This window comes from Zingiber officinale, chromosome 2A (assembly GCF_018446385.1).
Source record: "Zingiber officinale cultivar Zhangliang chromosome 2A, Zo_v1.1, whole genome shotgun sequence".
Lineage (NCBI taxonomy): Eukaryota > Viridiplantae > Streptophyta > Magnoliopsida > Zingiberales > Zingiberaceae > Zingiber > Zingiber officinale.
In genome coordinates this window covers 94,474,642-94,487,285 of record NC_055988.1, presented here as the reverse complement: position 1 = coordinate 94,487,285, position 12,644 = coordinate 94,474,642, and the positions used below count along the sequence as shown (strand labels likewise).

At 38.1% G+C, this 12,644-nt stretch overlaps 3 protein-coding genes across 7 annotated transcripts; 2 read left to right on the top strand and 1 right to left on the bottom strand.

Annotated features, from left to right (window-relative positions):
* The first annotated feature begins 239 nt into the window (after positions 1-239).
* On the top strand, positions 240-3,865 carry LOC122041588 (uncharacterized isomerase BH0283-like). Of its 5 annotated transcripts, none has more exons than XR_006129012.1 (6): positions 240-425; positions 512-742; positions 2,518-2,826; positions 2,980-3,141; positions 3,232-3,546; positions 3,628-3,693. XR_006129012.1 is itself a non-coding variant. In XM_042601322.1 (6 exons), exons 1-6 carry the CDS (start codon positions 258-260, stop codon positions 3,733-3,735), a joined length of 1,062 nt encoding a protein of 353 aa, XP_042457256.1. In that variant the 5' UTR covers positions 240-257; the 3' UTR covers positions 3,736-3,865. The 5 variants fall into 5 exon arrangements, 3 of the variants coding, with proteins under 3 accessions (XP_042457256.1, XP_042457259.1, XP_042457258.1); XM_042601322.1 differs by having other exon boundaries at positions 3,463-3,546; positions 3,628-3,865; XR_006129013.1 differs by having other exon boundaries at positions 269-435.
* Positions 3,866-4,516: 651 nt separating this feature from the next.
* LOC122041587 (serine incorporator 3-like) lies at positions 4,517-8,567 on the top strand. The gene is made up of 6 exons (XM_042601321.1): positions 4,517-4,855; positions 6,294-6,533; positions 7,093-7,204; positions 7,292-7,466; positions 7,602-7,842; positions 8,028-8,567. Exons 1-6 carry the CDS (start codon positions 4,672-4,674, stop codon positions 8,333-8,335), a joined length of 1,260 nt encoding a protein of 419 aa, XP_042457255.1. The 5' UTR covers positions 4,517-4,671; the 3' UTR covers positions 8,336-8,567.
* Positions 8,568-8,593: 26 nt separating this feature from the next.
* Positions 8,594-11,495, bottom strand: LOC122041586 (pentatricopeptide repeat-containing protein At3g62890-like). Its single transcript, XM_042601320.1, has 2 exons — positions 11,223-11,495; positions 8,594-11,147 (listed from the first exon to the last, which is right to left on the bottom strand). Exon 2 carries the CDS (start codon positions 11,046-11,048, stop codon positions 8,658-8,660), a length of 2,391 nt encoding a protein of 796 aa, XP_042457254.1. The 5' UTR covers positions 11,049-11,147; positions 11,223-11,495; the 3' UTR covers positions 8,594-8,657.
* Between the last annotated feature and the right edge of the window lie 1,149 nt (positions 11,496-12,644).

Here is a 12,644-nt window from a genome sequence, read left to right as displayed (position 1 = left end):
AATTTGTAATAAAATAATAATTTACTATTCGAACTACATCTAAATTTATTTATTTTTGTTGGTTCAGTTCCTTATGTTATTAATTAAAATAAAATTTCAATACGGTTCAATTAATGTCAGTTAAATTAAATAAATTTTATGTAAAACAAAGTAAAGCGTATATTTTTCAAAATAACACTCTCAAATGTAGACCGTGATTAGAGAATAAGTTGTCGATGCTGCCTCCGTGAGAGAATAATTCAAAGGAAAAGTTCTTGATGCCATGCCCATTTAAAAATTTAAAATATCCAAAGATCACCGGGATTAATCAGCCGGATAACGGGTGTCAACTAGAAAAAATCAAAACGCCACTGTTTTTCATCTCCTTCGACTTGAAGCTTCGTCTCCCATCTCCTTGTTGGTTCCATGGAGAAGAGAGCCGTGAGGTACGCCGTGGTGAGCTCCTCTCCTCTTCTGTCTTCCCTAACCCCATTTTAATGAGTTGTTAGTCATCGATCTGTATTGTGCTCAGATCGACGCGTTCACCGGCAGGCCGTTCAAGGGCAACCCGGCGGCCGTGTGTCTGCTGGACGCTCCTGAGGACGCGGCGGCGGGAGACGACTGGATGCAGTCGGTCGCCAAAGAGTTCAACGCCCCGGTCACCGCTTTCCTCTCTCGCGCCGTCGATGTGGGATCCGATGGCCCGACCAATGGCGTTGCCGGCCCCCGATTCAATATCCGATGGTTCACTTCCGTCTTGGAGGTTAGTCTTTTTCCTTTTTTTTTTTAAGTTACTTTCTCTGTTTGCTGGTCAGAACCCGAGGATTGGAACACCCTTGTTCCAAGCAAAGATCAGCAGATGGCATAGAATGTGTTTTGGATCTGATGATTGTGGATCGTAGTGGATCTGACTTAATCTTAGACGGGATGGTGTAGCGGTGTCACATCACCTGCATCAATTAAGGTTAATTCCGGCCTATGAGTTGGGACTTTCGTTTTGATTGAATGCCAAGGGGTGAAATTTGACATTATATTCTAGTCTCACATGGTGGATTATGAGCTAATAAAGAAGCCTTATAAACTTGGATAAGTGACTTACTGTTAATTTGAGCTTCAACATTCTGGACTCAGTGGTTAGGTCTGATGAGTTAACATGTTTATTCTCGTATTTAAGAGGGTTGTGACAATGCGCATTTTACTAAATTTTCTCAAGCAATTGATAGTGTCAATAACCCTTGTATTATTGGTATGAGTTTTTCAGTTAATTTGTGGGGTTAATGACTCACTTTATAATTTTGAAAAAATAAGCTCTTTGTTTAAATCACCATGTTCTTCTTGTGTGTTGTATTGGTATAATGATAATTATTCGCTATAATTATTTAAGTAGCTATAATGGTGGTCTTTGCCAGGTTTGGATTGACATAGTGGATGCCAAATTTAGTCCTCTCTGAGGCCGACCAGTGGAAGCGTAATGGTTAGGGAGATTTATTGATGGTTGACAGTGCAAGGAAAGTGCATGATAGTTTAATGCATGCTGCGGGTGAAGAACAGTTTTGAGATTTACTGTGAAAATTGAAGGAGTCTCATGATACCATTGATTCACTGGATTTACAAACCTACGGTAGAGGCTTTTAGTATAGGATGGGGAGATGCTGAAGTCATGGAGATTGGATGTTGTAGGAGTGGGAATAATGCATAAATTAGGCAATCAAGGAACGATTGAAAGCCATTGGAAGGATCCAGCAACATCAAGGGATCTTGGTGCTGCTCAAGATTGGTAAGAAAAGAAGGGACTAAGAGGAAGGAATGATCTGAGGTGAGGAAAAGAATGATTGGTGCAGAGGGAGAGGAGGCCGTGCCAATGAGCACCCCTCAAACAAGGATTTGTTAGACAAGGATCGAATAGATGAACTTAAAGTTTAGATGACTTGATCAATTTTGCGTGGAAAATATTGTTTTGGATAATAATAATTATATGGTCATATCTCATAACATAATGATAATATAAATAAGAAAAAAAAAATCATATATGACAATTGTTAATGTAAAATATTTTCCTAGAAAATATGAAAACAATCGGAAGGCAATCAGGCAAGAACTGATGAAAACAGAATGTTAATAACTTTTCCTTTAACAGGTTCTAAGGGCACTGGTGATTGATAATCGAACCGCATCGGTTGTTTAATCAATTGATAATATCTTATGATTCAAACAAAAAATTGTTACTTGTTATGAATAAGAGAAAATAACAATGAAACACTGTTTGGTTCTAAAAGGAAATTCTTTAGATCAACCTGCCACTGATGTGCCTCCTTTCTAATGGAGCTGTCTTAGGCTATTGTTTAGATCCACTTCCACTGATGGGTTGTTTACTCTTTCAACTATAGTGTAAGTTTAAAAGTGTTCTATCATCAAATCGTTTACAAGTTTGAAAATTTTAGGCATATTTTGAGTTTGATGCTAGTTAATCACTGGGAAAGACAATTGCCTTCCTTGATGAACTTATTCACAACATTAACTTAGTCTTCTATTTTGCAGGTAAACATTTGTGGTCATGCAACTCTAGCAGCTGCACATTTTCTCTGGTCACTTGATCTAGTGAATGGTGGAGTAATTTATTTTTCAACAAAATCTGGATTACTGAAAGCTAGAAAAGCTATTTCATTGAATAATTCAGATACAACAAATATTTCATTAGCCAAATCTGATAAGTTCTTCATCGAGTTGGATTTTCCATTATTTCCAGTAGCAGAGTGTGATACTTCTGAGAAACCATTGATTCCAGATACTCTGAATGGTGCTTCTGTCATCAATGTTCTGAAATTTGGAGCTGATGAAGACCTCATTGTAGTCATCTTTTCTTCTCTCTTTAAAAAGTCTAAATAACTAGCATTCATTCTAAGAACTTGCAAAGTGTGCTTCGAAGTTTAACTGCCTCTTTACCTTATTGCAATTTGAAAAATAACTTGGGAAAGAATGTTAGCAATGAACTCTTCTCAGGTCGAGCTTTCTTCAACAAAGGAAATTCTCAATTTGCAACCAAACTTTGAAGAGATTCAAAAGTGTGCTCGTGGTTCCCTTGCCGTAACAGCACCTGCTCCTGCTGGTTCTGAATTCGACTTCTTTACTCACTACTTCTGCCCAAAGTTTGGAGTCTATGAGGTATATTCTATAAGCTTACTACCACTATAGAGATCAGCCAACTGCATATCAATAACATATGACTAATTGAGCTTGTTTCTCTTTACAAAGCCACAGGTACATCAATACATGTATTTGTTATCTTTCTTGTATAAAGTTTGAGAGAGTTGAAGATACTCGATACTTTAATTGAAAACTGAAGCCGACCAATCGTAGGAAACTGAGCCTTGAAACAGAAAGTCGACCAATTGTAGTCTCGAGTTTCATTTGAATGAATCCATGATATTTTAGGAAAAATCTCTACCTCTATCGTTCTTTTTACATGTACAAGATCTATCACAGGATCATGTTTGTGGAAGTGTGCACTGTGCTTTAGCACCATACTGGAGTAAAAAGCTGGGGAAGAACAACCTTGTTGCTTACATGGTACCATTCCTCATTCTTTAAACCAAAAATTATGTCCACAACATTTTATTCACTAATTCTTTTTTCTTCTTGTCGGCGTAGGCTTCGCCAAGAAGTGGGAGACTCGACCTTGAATTGATTGCTGAGGCGCGTAGAATATGCATTCGGGGAGAAGCTGTGACTGTGATGACTGGGACTTTATTAGTCTAATTCCATTTGAGACTAAGAGGTGAAGCTTCATCTTTTTCTCACTGTGTTGGTGTGGTTTCATTCCTTTGAGCAACATAAACTTCTGTTTAAAAGATAATTATGATTATGAAGTAAATTCAACTCTTTTTAAGTTGCTTGTTTTGCTTAATGATCTTTGAGTTAACTATTGTGTTTTATGTAAACTTATCAACTAAGCGGGTTTATGGATCACGATCGCGCTTAAGTATGACTAGAGCTTGGATTGGTCCGGTTAGTCTGAGGTTATTCTAGTCTGGGCCCGGCTGAGCTCTAGCTAGACCATTCAGATGAAAAATTAATTATGAAAATATATATAAAATGTAATACAAACTACTTATAAAAAAGAAGACTCAAATGAGATCCATCCAGTTGAGCTGTCGACTGTGTTTGGCGCGACACATTGGGTTTTGGCTCGATTCGTGTTAACCAATATGAAATAATTTTATTTTAGTTTTAATATATTAGCAGAGTAATAACAATATATGGATATTATAGTAATTCTTTTTTTTCAAAGTGCCTCTATAATTTTAATATAATTATTTTACCCTCTATATTTTATAACTATTATCAAATTTCTTTTATGTTTTTTATATGAAAATTGTGGAAGGTAAAATATTGAGTAAAATGATGAATATTACAGTAATACACATAAAGTATAGGGGTTTAATTGCTAATAATAAACACATATGGGCATTTTAAAAAACAGTAAGAGTTTGGGGTAAATTGTAATGATCTCAAAATAGTTAAAAAAAAAAAAAAAAAAAAAAGGAAATCGCGAATGGCATATGCTTTGACCAGTAGATGAGGCCGTGATTCCTAAGGATCGCCCTCCAACCCCGGCCAACAGACAGACAGAGGGAGCAGAGAGAGAGAGAGAGAGAGAGAGAGAGAGGTTTGATCGATCGATCGATCGCGAACATGTGGTGTGCGTCTTGTGTTACCTCTTGCTGCGCCAGCTGCACCTGCGGCCTCTGCACCTCCGTCGCCGGCAGCATATCCCGCCGCTCCGCCCGCCTCGCCTATTGCGGCCTCTTCGCCCTCTCCCTCATCCTCTCCTGGATCCTCCGCGAGGTTGCGGCCCCTCTTCTCGAGAAGATTCCATGTACGTCTCCAAAAAAAAAAATAAAGCTCTTACCTTTTCCTTTATTCGACCAAAAATTCATTTTGATCGTTATTTTTTGTGATTGCTCGGACGATAAAACTGGCTAGTTCGCTCTTGTCCGTTTTGATCATTTTTTTTCTTAGATTCGAATCTGATAGGATTGTTCATTCATGCAACATTATTTTTCAATCTTTTGCGAGGAGTGAATCCGCGGTTTGTAGAGCAATAGTGGTGTTACTCCATATGGGATTGGTTTGGCTTGTGGGCATATTGACTTGATGTTATTTCACTTTCGGGGATGATATTTACCTTTACCTTCGTTACCATACGCCCGGTGAATGACTCTAAGAGCATGAAGGGATGATTCTCAAAAATCAAACATTATGAATAGAGATCAGAGACACTGCCAGTGGTAGCTGTTGAAATATTAGTTATGTTGTAGTGTTTTTTTTAACCTTCCTCCAAGAAGGTTATAAGGATAATTCAGTAGTACTGTGCTGAGATATGTCCAGAATTGTGGAAGATTCAGATTCTCAGTGCTGTCAATAGATTGTACTTATCCTTTTTATTTAATCACAAAACGAAGTTTACACTTTCTAGTGTTTATTTAGTTATGTTTGGAGCAGTGTGAACTTTTGCCTCAAAGCCAATATACCTAATTCAGTGAGAAGATCGCCTGATGTGAATGAAGTTAAAGGTCTATTTATTTTCTTTAGTTATTCGGTTAAACCAATTGATTTGAAAGTATCTAGAGAAAACTACAAGCTTGTTCATTGTAGCAGTAGATCAAGAGCAAATGAATGGTAATGGGTAATGGTTATTCTGTGTATTTCTTTGTTGTTTGTTTTTTTGCCTGATGAGTTACTGCACTGTTACTTTGTTTCAGGTATGTGAGTCTTTATGATTTCCTTAGTCCTTTTCTAGTAAATTTATAAGGCTGGAATATTAAGAGGCTATAAGCTGAAGATGTCATATATAAATCCAGGAACACCATTTGCTGATGAAGTATTACTATCTATAATGCAAATCTTATCCCTAAGATTGAATTATTGAGATCTGACAGAGCTTGTCTTTCTAGCTGCTATGTTTTGCTAGAAATAAAGTTCCTAGCAATAGGCAATTTAAATCTGCAGGAATGTTGCAGCCATTTTATCTCAAATGCTACTGTAAGAAAGATGAAGAAGAGCAAGATAGATAAATTGGATAACTACTTTTTCATTAGTCTGCCAGCTGAGTTGTATGTCTGGAGAGCTGAGTTAATTGTTTTCAAATTTATTTTTCCCTACTAGTTATTGATATGATTCTTATCATTTAAGAACATTTCTATCTTCTGTATTTTTTTAGTTGCCTAGTTTATCTTAGTAGACCATGCCCAATAATTTGTTTTTGGATAAGATACAACAAAATTAGATGCCTTTAACTGTTTCTTTTTGTCCAGGGATAAATACTTTCACCGATGCTCCATCAAAAGAATGGTTTCAAACCAATGCTGTCCTTCGTGTCAGTCTTGGAAATTTCTTGTTTTTCACAGTATTTGCTCTCTTGATGATTGGCGTCAAGGACCAGAATGATAGACGGGATTCATGGCACCATGGTGGATGGATAGCAAAAATAATTGTGTGGATAGTGCTCATTGTTCTTATGTTTTTTCTTCCAAACATAGTGATTACAATCTACGGTAAGCTGATTTGTTTGCTAAAACTTTTCCCCCCCTTAAAAAATTCCTGTCACTAGCAGAAAGAAAAAATTGAGTTTTTCTACGAAATTTTGGATTAGCAAGGTATTGAAAGATTCTTCTTTCCTTTGTTGACCACTCATTTTATTTTTGTTTTATGATATGTGTAAATTTCATTTTTGTTCATTTAAGCGAAATTTTAAAATCCTACTATTCTATTATGTTCCATGCAAACACAACATAAAAGTTAAATCTTGGAATTGAAAAATCAAATTAAAATTTTCCTGAGTTAATAAATTATTGTGAAGTTTATGTTAATCTAAAACATTCCCCTGGATTTACATAACTGGTACCTACTTGATGACCATGCATTGTTTATGATATTGTGAGTTGTAACATGATGCCATCAACAATTTATGTTACCAGTTCTATTAGCCAGTTACAATTACTAATTTATTCTTTGATAATTTGATGTTTTGTTTTGGAAGTAAATTTGGTTCAGGCATTAACTTCCTTTTCATTCCTTTGATGTTTTTTTTTTAAAAAAATATTTCTTCTACAGAAACATTATCCAAATTTGGTTCTGGATTTTTCCTTCTGGTTCAAGTGGTTATACTTCTTGATTTCACACACTCATGGAATGACTCCTGGGTTGAAAAAGATGAGCAGAGATGGTAAGTTTGTAGCATCTACTATCACATTTTCGGAATTAAAAATCCAACATCGTGTTGATTTCTCGTCGTTCTAAATCGACTCTCCAGGTACGTGGCTTTACTGTCTGTAACAGCAGTATGCTACCTTGCTGCTTATGCACTCTCAGGATTGCTTTTCGTCTGGTTCAATCCCTCTGGTCATGATTGTGGCCTCAATATTTTCTTTATCGTCATGACAATGATACTTGGTTTCATCTTCGCCATTGTTGCTCTTCATCCTCAGGTATGTTGCATGGTAAACAACCTAATCAGTTTAAATCTAGGGAACCATGGGTTTAAGGAATCTCTTCATTCTCTCATGTATATTTTAGAATTCCATGATATTATTTTTGATTTGAACATAACTCCACATTCTTAGGTGAATGGGAGCTTGTTGCCTGCGGCTGTAATCTCAGTTTATTGTGCATATGTATGCTTCACTGGCCTCTCAAGTGAGCCGAGGAATTATGCGTGCAACGGTCTCCATAACCATGTCAAACAAGTTTCGACCGGTACACTTGTACTGGGAATGCTCACCACAGTTCTCTCTGTTGTCTACTCGGCAGTTAGGGCTGGATCATCTACTACATTTCTGTCACCTCCATCCTCTCCCAAATCAGGTATGTTGCTATTAATAGCCATGTCCATGTACTACATCGCCAACGATCCTTAATATGATTTAGGATATTTGCTTGTGAGATGACCAACCTTTAAACCAATATTCCTACACGCAACACATCATCGTAACACATTGCCATCGTTGTCGTGTGTCTTATCTATTTGGGATCTCTATACTATGTTTTAGGTTCGAGAATTCCACTGCTCGGAGGAAGTGATGCTGATGCAGAAACAGGAAAACAAGAGAAGAAAGACACTGAAGCGCGGCCAGTTAGCTACTCGTACACATTCTTCCACCTTATCTTTGCCCTGGCAAGTATGTACTCAGCCATGCTTCTCACTGGATGGTCCAGCTCAACTTCCGACAGCTCAGAGCTGATCGACATAGGTTGGACGTCAGTGTGGGTTCGGATCTGCACCGAGTGGGCCACAGCTGCTCTATATATCTGGACTTTAGTTGCTCCATTGGTCCTGCCTGACCGCGAATTCTACTAGTCAACTTGCCCTGAACAAAGCAGGTCACGTATCTCTACGTGATTTTAGTAATATTGTGCTATTAGTATGTAAATAGCAATATGGGTAATGAACAGCAGCAGAAGTTGAACACATTAAACTATTTTCGTCTATCATTGTGAAACTATTTGCTATTTTGTGATTGTCTAGATTCAGTAAGTTTGCCGCGGTTTGCCAAAAGTAGAATTCAGTTATCTTCATTCTCACTTTTACAGTTGTATTCTCGATGTCTTACAGATGAAAAATCTTATAAATAACTAACTAATCTTACCTCTGTCTCGCAGACAAGTTCGGTCTAAATTAATTACCAAAAGTCTGTACATGAACATGAGCCTTGTCGAAAGTGGTGAAATCGTTGTCGGTCTCTCACAATGATTTCACGCTGAAAAGCTCGAGAGATGATCTTCGCTGCAGCATGGCAATCGCTGCATATCCGCAGGTTCTTCGTTATTCGAATTGGCATTGGTGGAAGTGTGTCGATGAGACCAAAGGCAATGGCAAGCTTCTCGCTATGCCGATAAACTGAAGTTTCCTTTTCTTCTTCTTCTATGTCGTAAGTAACATCAGCGGTGTTGGGCTGATAACCCTCGATTTTCAATCTCGATGCCATCTCGTCCAGCATTTTGTCAATTTTTACAATCTGAGGATGGTTTCTGTCACCTGCTAAGAATTCGTGAACCACACCATTGGATTCTATCATGCTGCAGCCGGGTATCTTCGTGACCCCTCGTTCTTTCATCGTACATCTAAGCTTCATGACATCGTCCCATCTCCCTTTCGACGCATATATGTTCGCCAACAACACGTGGAACCCGTCGTGCTGGGGTTCAAGCTCAATGAGTTTTTTCCCAATCCGTTCTCCTACTTCAATGGCACTGTGCTTCTTGCAAGCGCCTAGAAGTGCACCCCAAGTAGCTACATCAGGGGTCATGGGCATGCTTTCCACAAGTTCTTCGGCCTCTTTAAGCAGACCTGCACGGCCAAAAAGATCGACCATACAACAATAGTGTTTAACATTTGGTAAAATCCCGTACGTCTTCTGCATAGAGCAGAAATGTTTACGGCCCTCTTCCACTAGACCAGCATGTCGACAGGCACTGAGAACTCCCACAAAAGTAATTTCATTCGGTATCACTCTGCACTTCTCCATGTCTGCAAATTTCTCAAGTGACTCCTTAATGAGCCCATTCATTGCCAATCCTGATATCATCGCGTTCCATGTCGTAATGCCCCTATCTTTCAATGCATCAAAGACCTCGAGTGCGGTCCCTATGGAACCGCATTTCATGTACATATCGATCAAAGTTGTCCCGAGGAAAATGTTTATGTGAAAGCCATTCTTCTTGATGTATGCATGAACCCATTTGCCTTGTTCTAGAGCAGAAAGGTGTGCACAAGCTGAAATAACACTCACCAAGGCACTCTCGTTCGGCATAATAGGTCCATTCAGCATCTGACCAAACAACTCTAGTGCCTCCATGAACCGATCGTGCTGAGCACAACCTGCGATCATAGTACCCCATGTAACTACATCCTTCACAGGTGCAGCATTAAATAACATTCTCGCTTCGCACAAAAGCCCACATTTTGAGTAGCCAAGTATCATAGAATTCCAAGATATTTGGTCTAGTAAACTACAACAATCGAACAATCTCCGAGCTGCAACTATATCACCATGATTTGAGTACAAGTGAATCAATGCATTTTGTGGATTAACATACGATTCAAACCCTTCCTCAATAACGATCGCATGAATGGCCTCCCCCATTTTTATCGCCTCTAATTTGTTGCAAGCAGAAATAGAACTTACCATAACAACCTCATCCAATGGAACTGCCTCTCTCTTCATTCTACAGAACATCTCCAATGCCTCGGTGAACAATTCATTCTGCTCATAACAAGAAATCATAGCGGTCCATGAAACAACATCCCTAACATCCATTCCATCAAAGAGCTTGCGGGCATCACTAACACAATTACTCCTACCAAACAAGGCAATCATGGAGTTTGAAGCAATGATGTTATGCTCTGGCATCTGTTCATATATTCGTACTGCTTCCGCGACATTCCCAGCCTGAACATGTGCTGCAAGAATTGAATTCCAAGAAACTGAATCCAGAACAGGACTTCTATCGAACAGAAGTTGCGCATCGTCCAAATTCCCGCATACAGAATACATGTTTATCAGAGTGTTCAAGGCATAGACATCAGTCTCAAAACCAAATTTTACGACATGGGAATGGATCTGCATCCCTTCAAGTTCTGAAGACCTAATACCGGCAGCACCGATGAGTATTGGATGGGTGTAATTGTCTGGCACCATATTCCTTCCGAGCATCAAACTATACAAAGGCAGGCAAAACTGTGGGTAGTGCCGCTGGATGTATCCCCGCATGAGGGTGTTCCAAGTAAATGCATTGGGGGTGTCGATTTGCATCAGGAGCTGGTAGGAGTAGTCGAGATTGAAGAATGGAGAGGCAACAGCAAAGGAAAGGAGGCGGCTGGCGGCAAAAGTGTCCTTTGTGAAGCCAGTGGTGACCATTTGGGCGTGGATCTGTAGGAATTCCTTTGGTTTTCGGCATTTTTGAAGTGAAGATTCAAGGATGGAGAGGGTAATGGTGGATCTTGTAGATTGCCCTGCATCTCTAGTAAAAATTTCGAGAGATCGGAAGAGAGATTTGCTCACCGTGTTCATAGACCGGAGTAAATGTCAACGATCGTTGGAGCAAAAAATCATCTTCATTCCTTACATCTAATCTCAAAATGGCGACGCTTGATGCTGAAGAATTAGGCACTGCGAATCAAATTTGAAAGAATGAATAACCGCAAGCCGAACAACTAAGTTGAGTTCGTCGTTGATCTTAATAACTGGTCGTGTCGATCGGAATATTCCAATAGAAGAGACGAGTGCCCTAGCTTGTGGGCGGCTCCTTCCGTCGTCCTAGCAATAGGATGCGTAAGTCCGGACCTAGCTGGCCTCCGAAAGCAAGATGATAAAGCGGTTAGGTCGTGGATAGGAACGAGAGAGCGTGGTGGAGCGCCGACCGTGATTGCCGCCGCCGCCGGCGACGAGAGTGCGAACAAGCGGATGGACGCGGAAGAAACAGGGAAATGGGAAGTTTGAGAACAAGGGTTAATCTCAAAGGGCAAGTATACCCTTTCAAATAAAAGGTTTAATAATTGTTTTATAAAAAAGAACTTTTTAGTATCCGCTTTTTTACCAAACAGAATAGATAAAATCTCGAAATTATAAAATCACGAGGATAATTTAAAAATGACCAAATTAAGTTGTCACTTCACGATTTTATTCTCTAATAAATAAAACCAGTCAAATTAATTTCTATTTAAAATTCAATGGACTGATTTTTAACGTAAAAGTTTGAGCAATCAATCCACTAATGATAAAAATTAGGACTAAATTATTTATTTTGATATCAAAATCAATTTTAAATAAAATTGATTGATGGATGAAATAATTTTAGATTGACATGAAATTAATTTATGTGTTCGTCTAGTTCTTTTAATTATTTTTATATTCTTAAATGCCAATTTGATCCAATATAGTAAGAACAATGAATTTTTTAATATGAATGTATTTAAAAAATCTAATTCGTGTTAAAAATAATCATTGCTCTTAATATATTAAGTGAAATTGAGATTTGAGGGTATGAATAAATCGGTTGATGAATCAAACGAACTCGGATTGACATGAAACTAGCTCCTATATATTCGGCTAGTTCTCCTGATTAAATTCATGCCCTTAAACTTCAATCTAACTCAATATATTAAGAGTAGTAATTTTTTAATATAAATTAGATTTTTTTGAACATATTCGTATTCAAAAAATCACTGCTCTCAATATATTGTGTTTAATTGACATTTAAGGACATTGATATAATCAAAAGAACTAAATGAATACATATAAATTAGTGTCATGACAATTCGAGGAGGTTTAGTCCATCAGTCGATTTTGGACAAAACAGCTTGACAAACATCCTCGGATTGACATAAAATTAGTTCCTATGTATTCGTCTAATTCTCCTAATTATTTTCGCCCTCATACATCAATTTGATTCAATATATCGAGAGCAATGATTTTTTGAACATGAATTAGATTTTTCAAACATATTCGTATTTGAAAAAAATCAATACTCTGAATATATTGGGTCAAATTGATATTTGAGGGTATGAATATAATTAGGAGAACTAGCCGGATATATAAAAGTTTATCTCATGTCAATCTGAGGTCGTTTGGTCTATCAGTCGGTGATACAGGCTATAACGAGCGAAT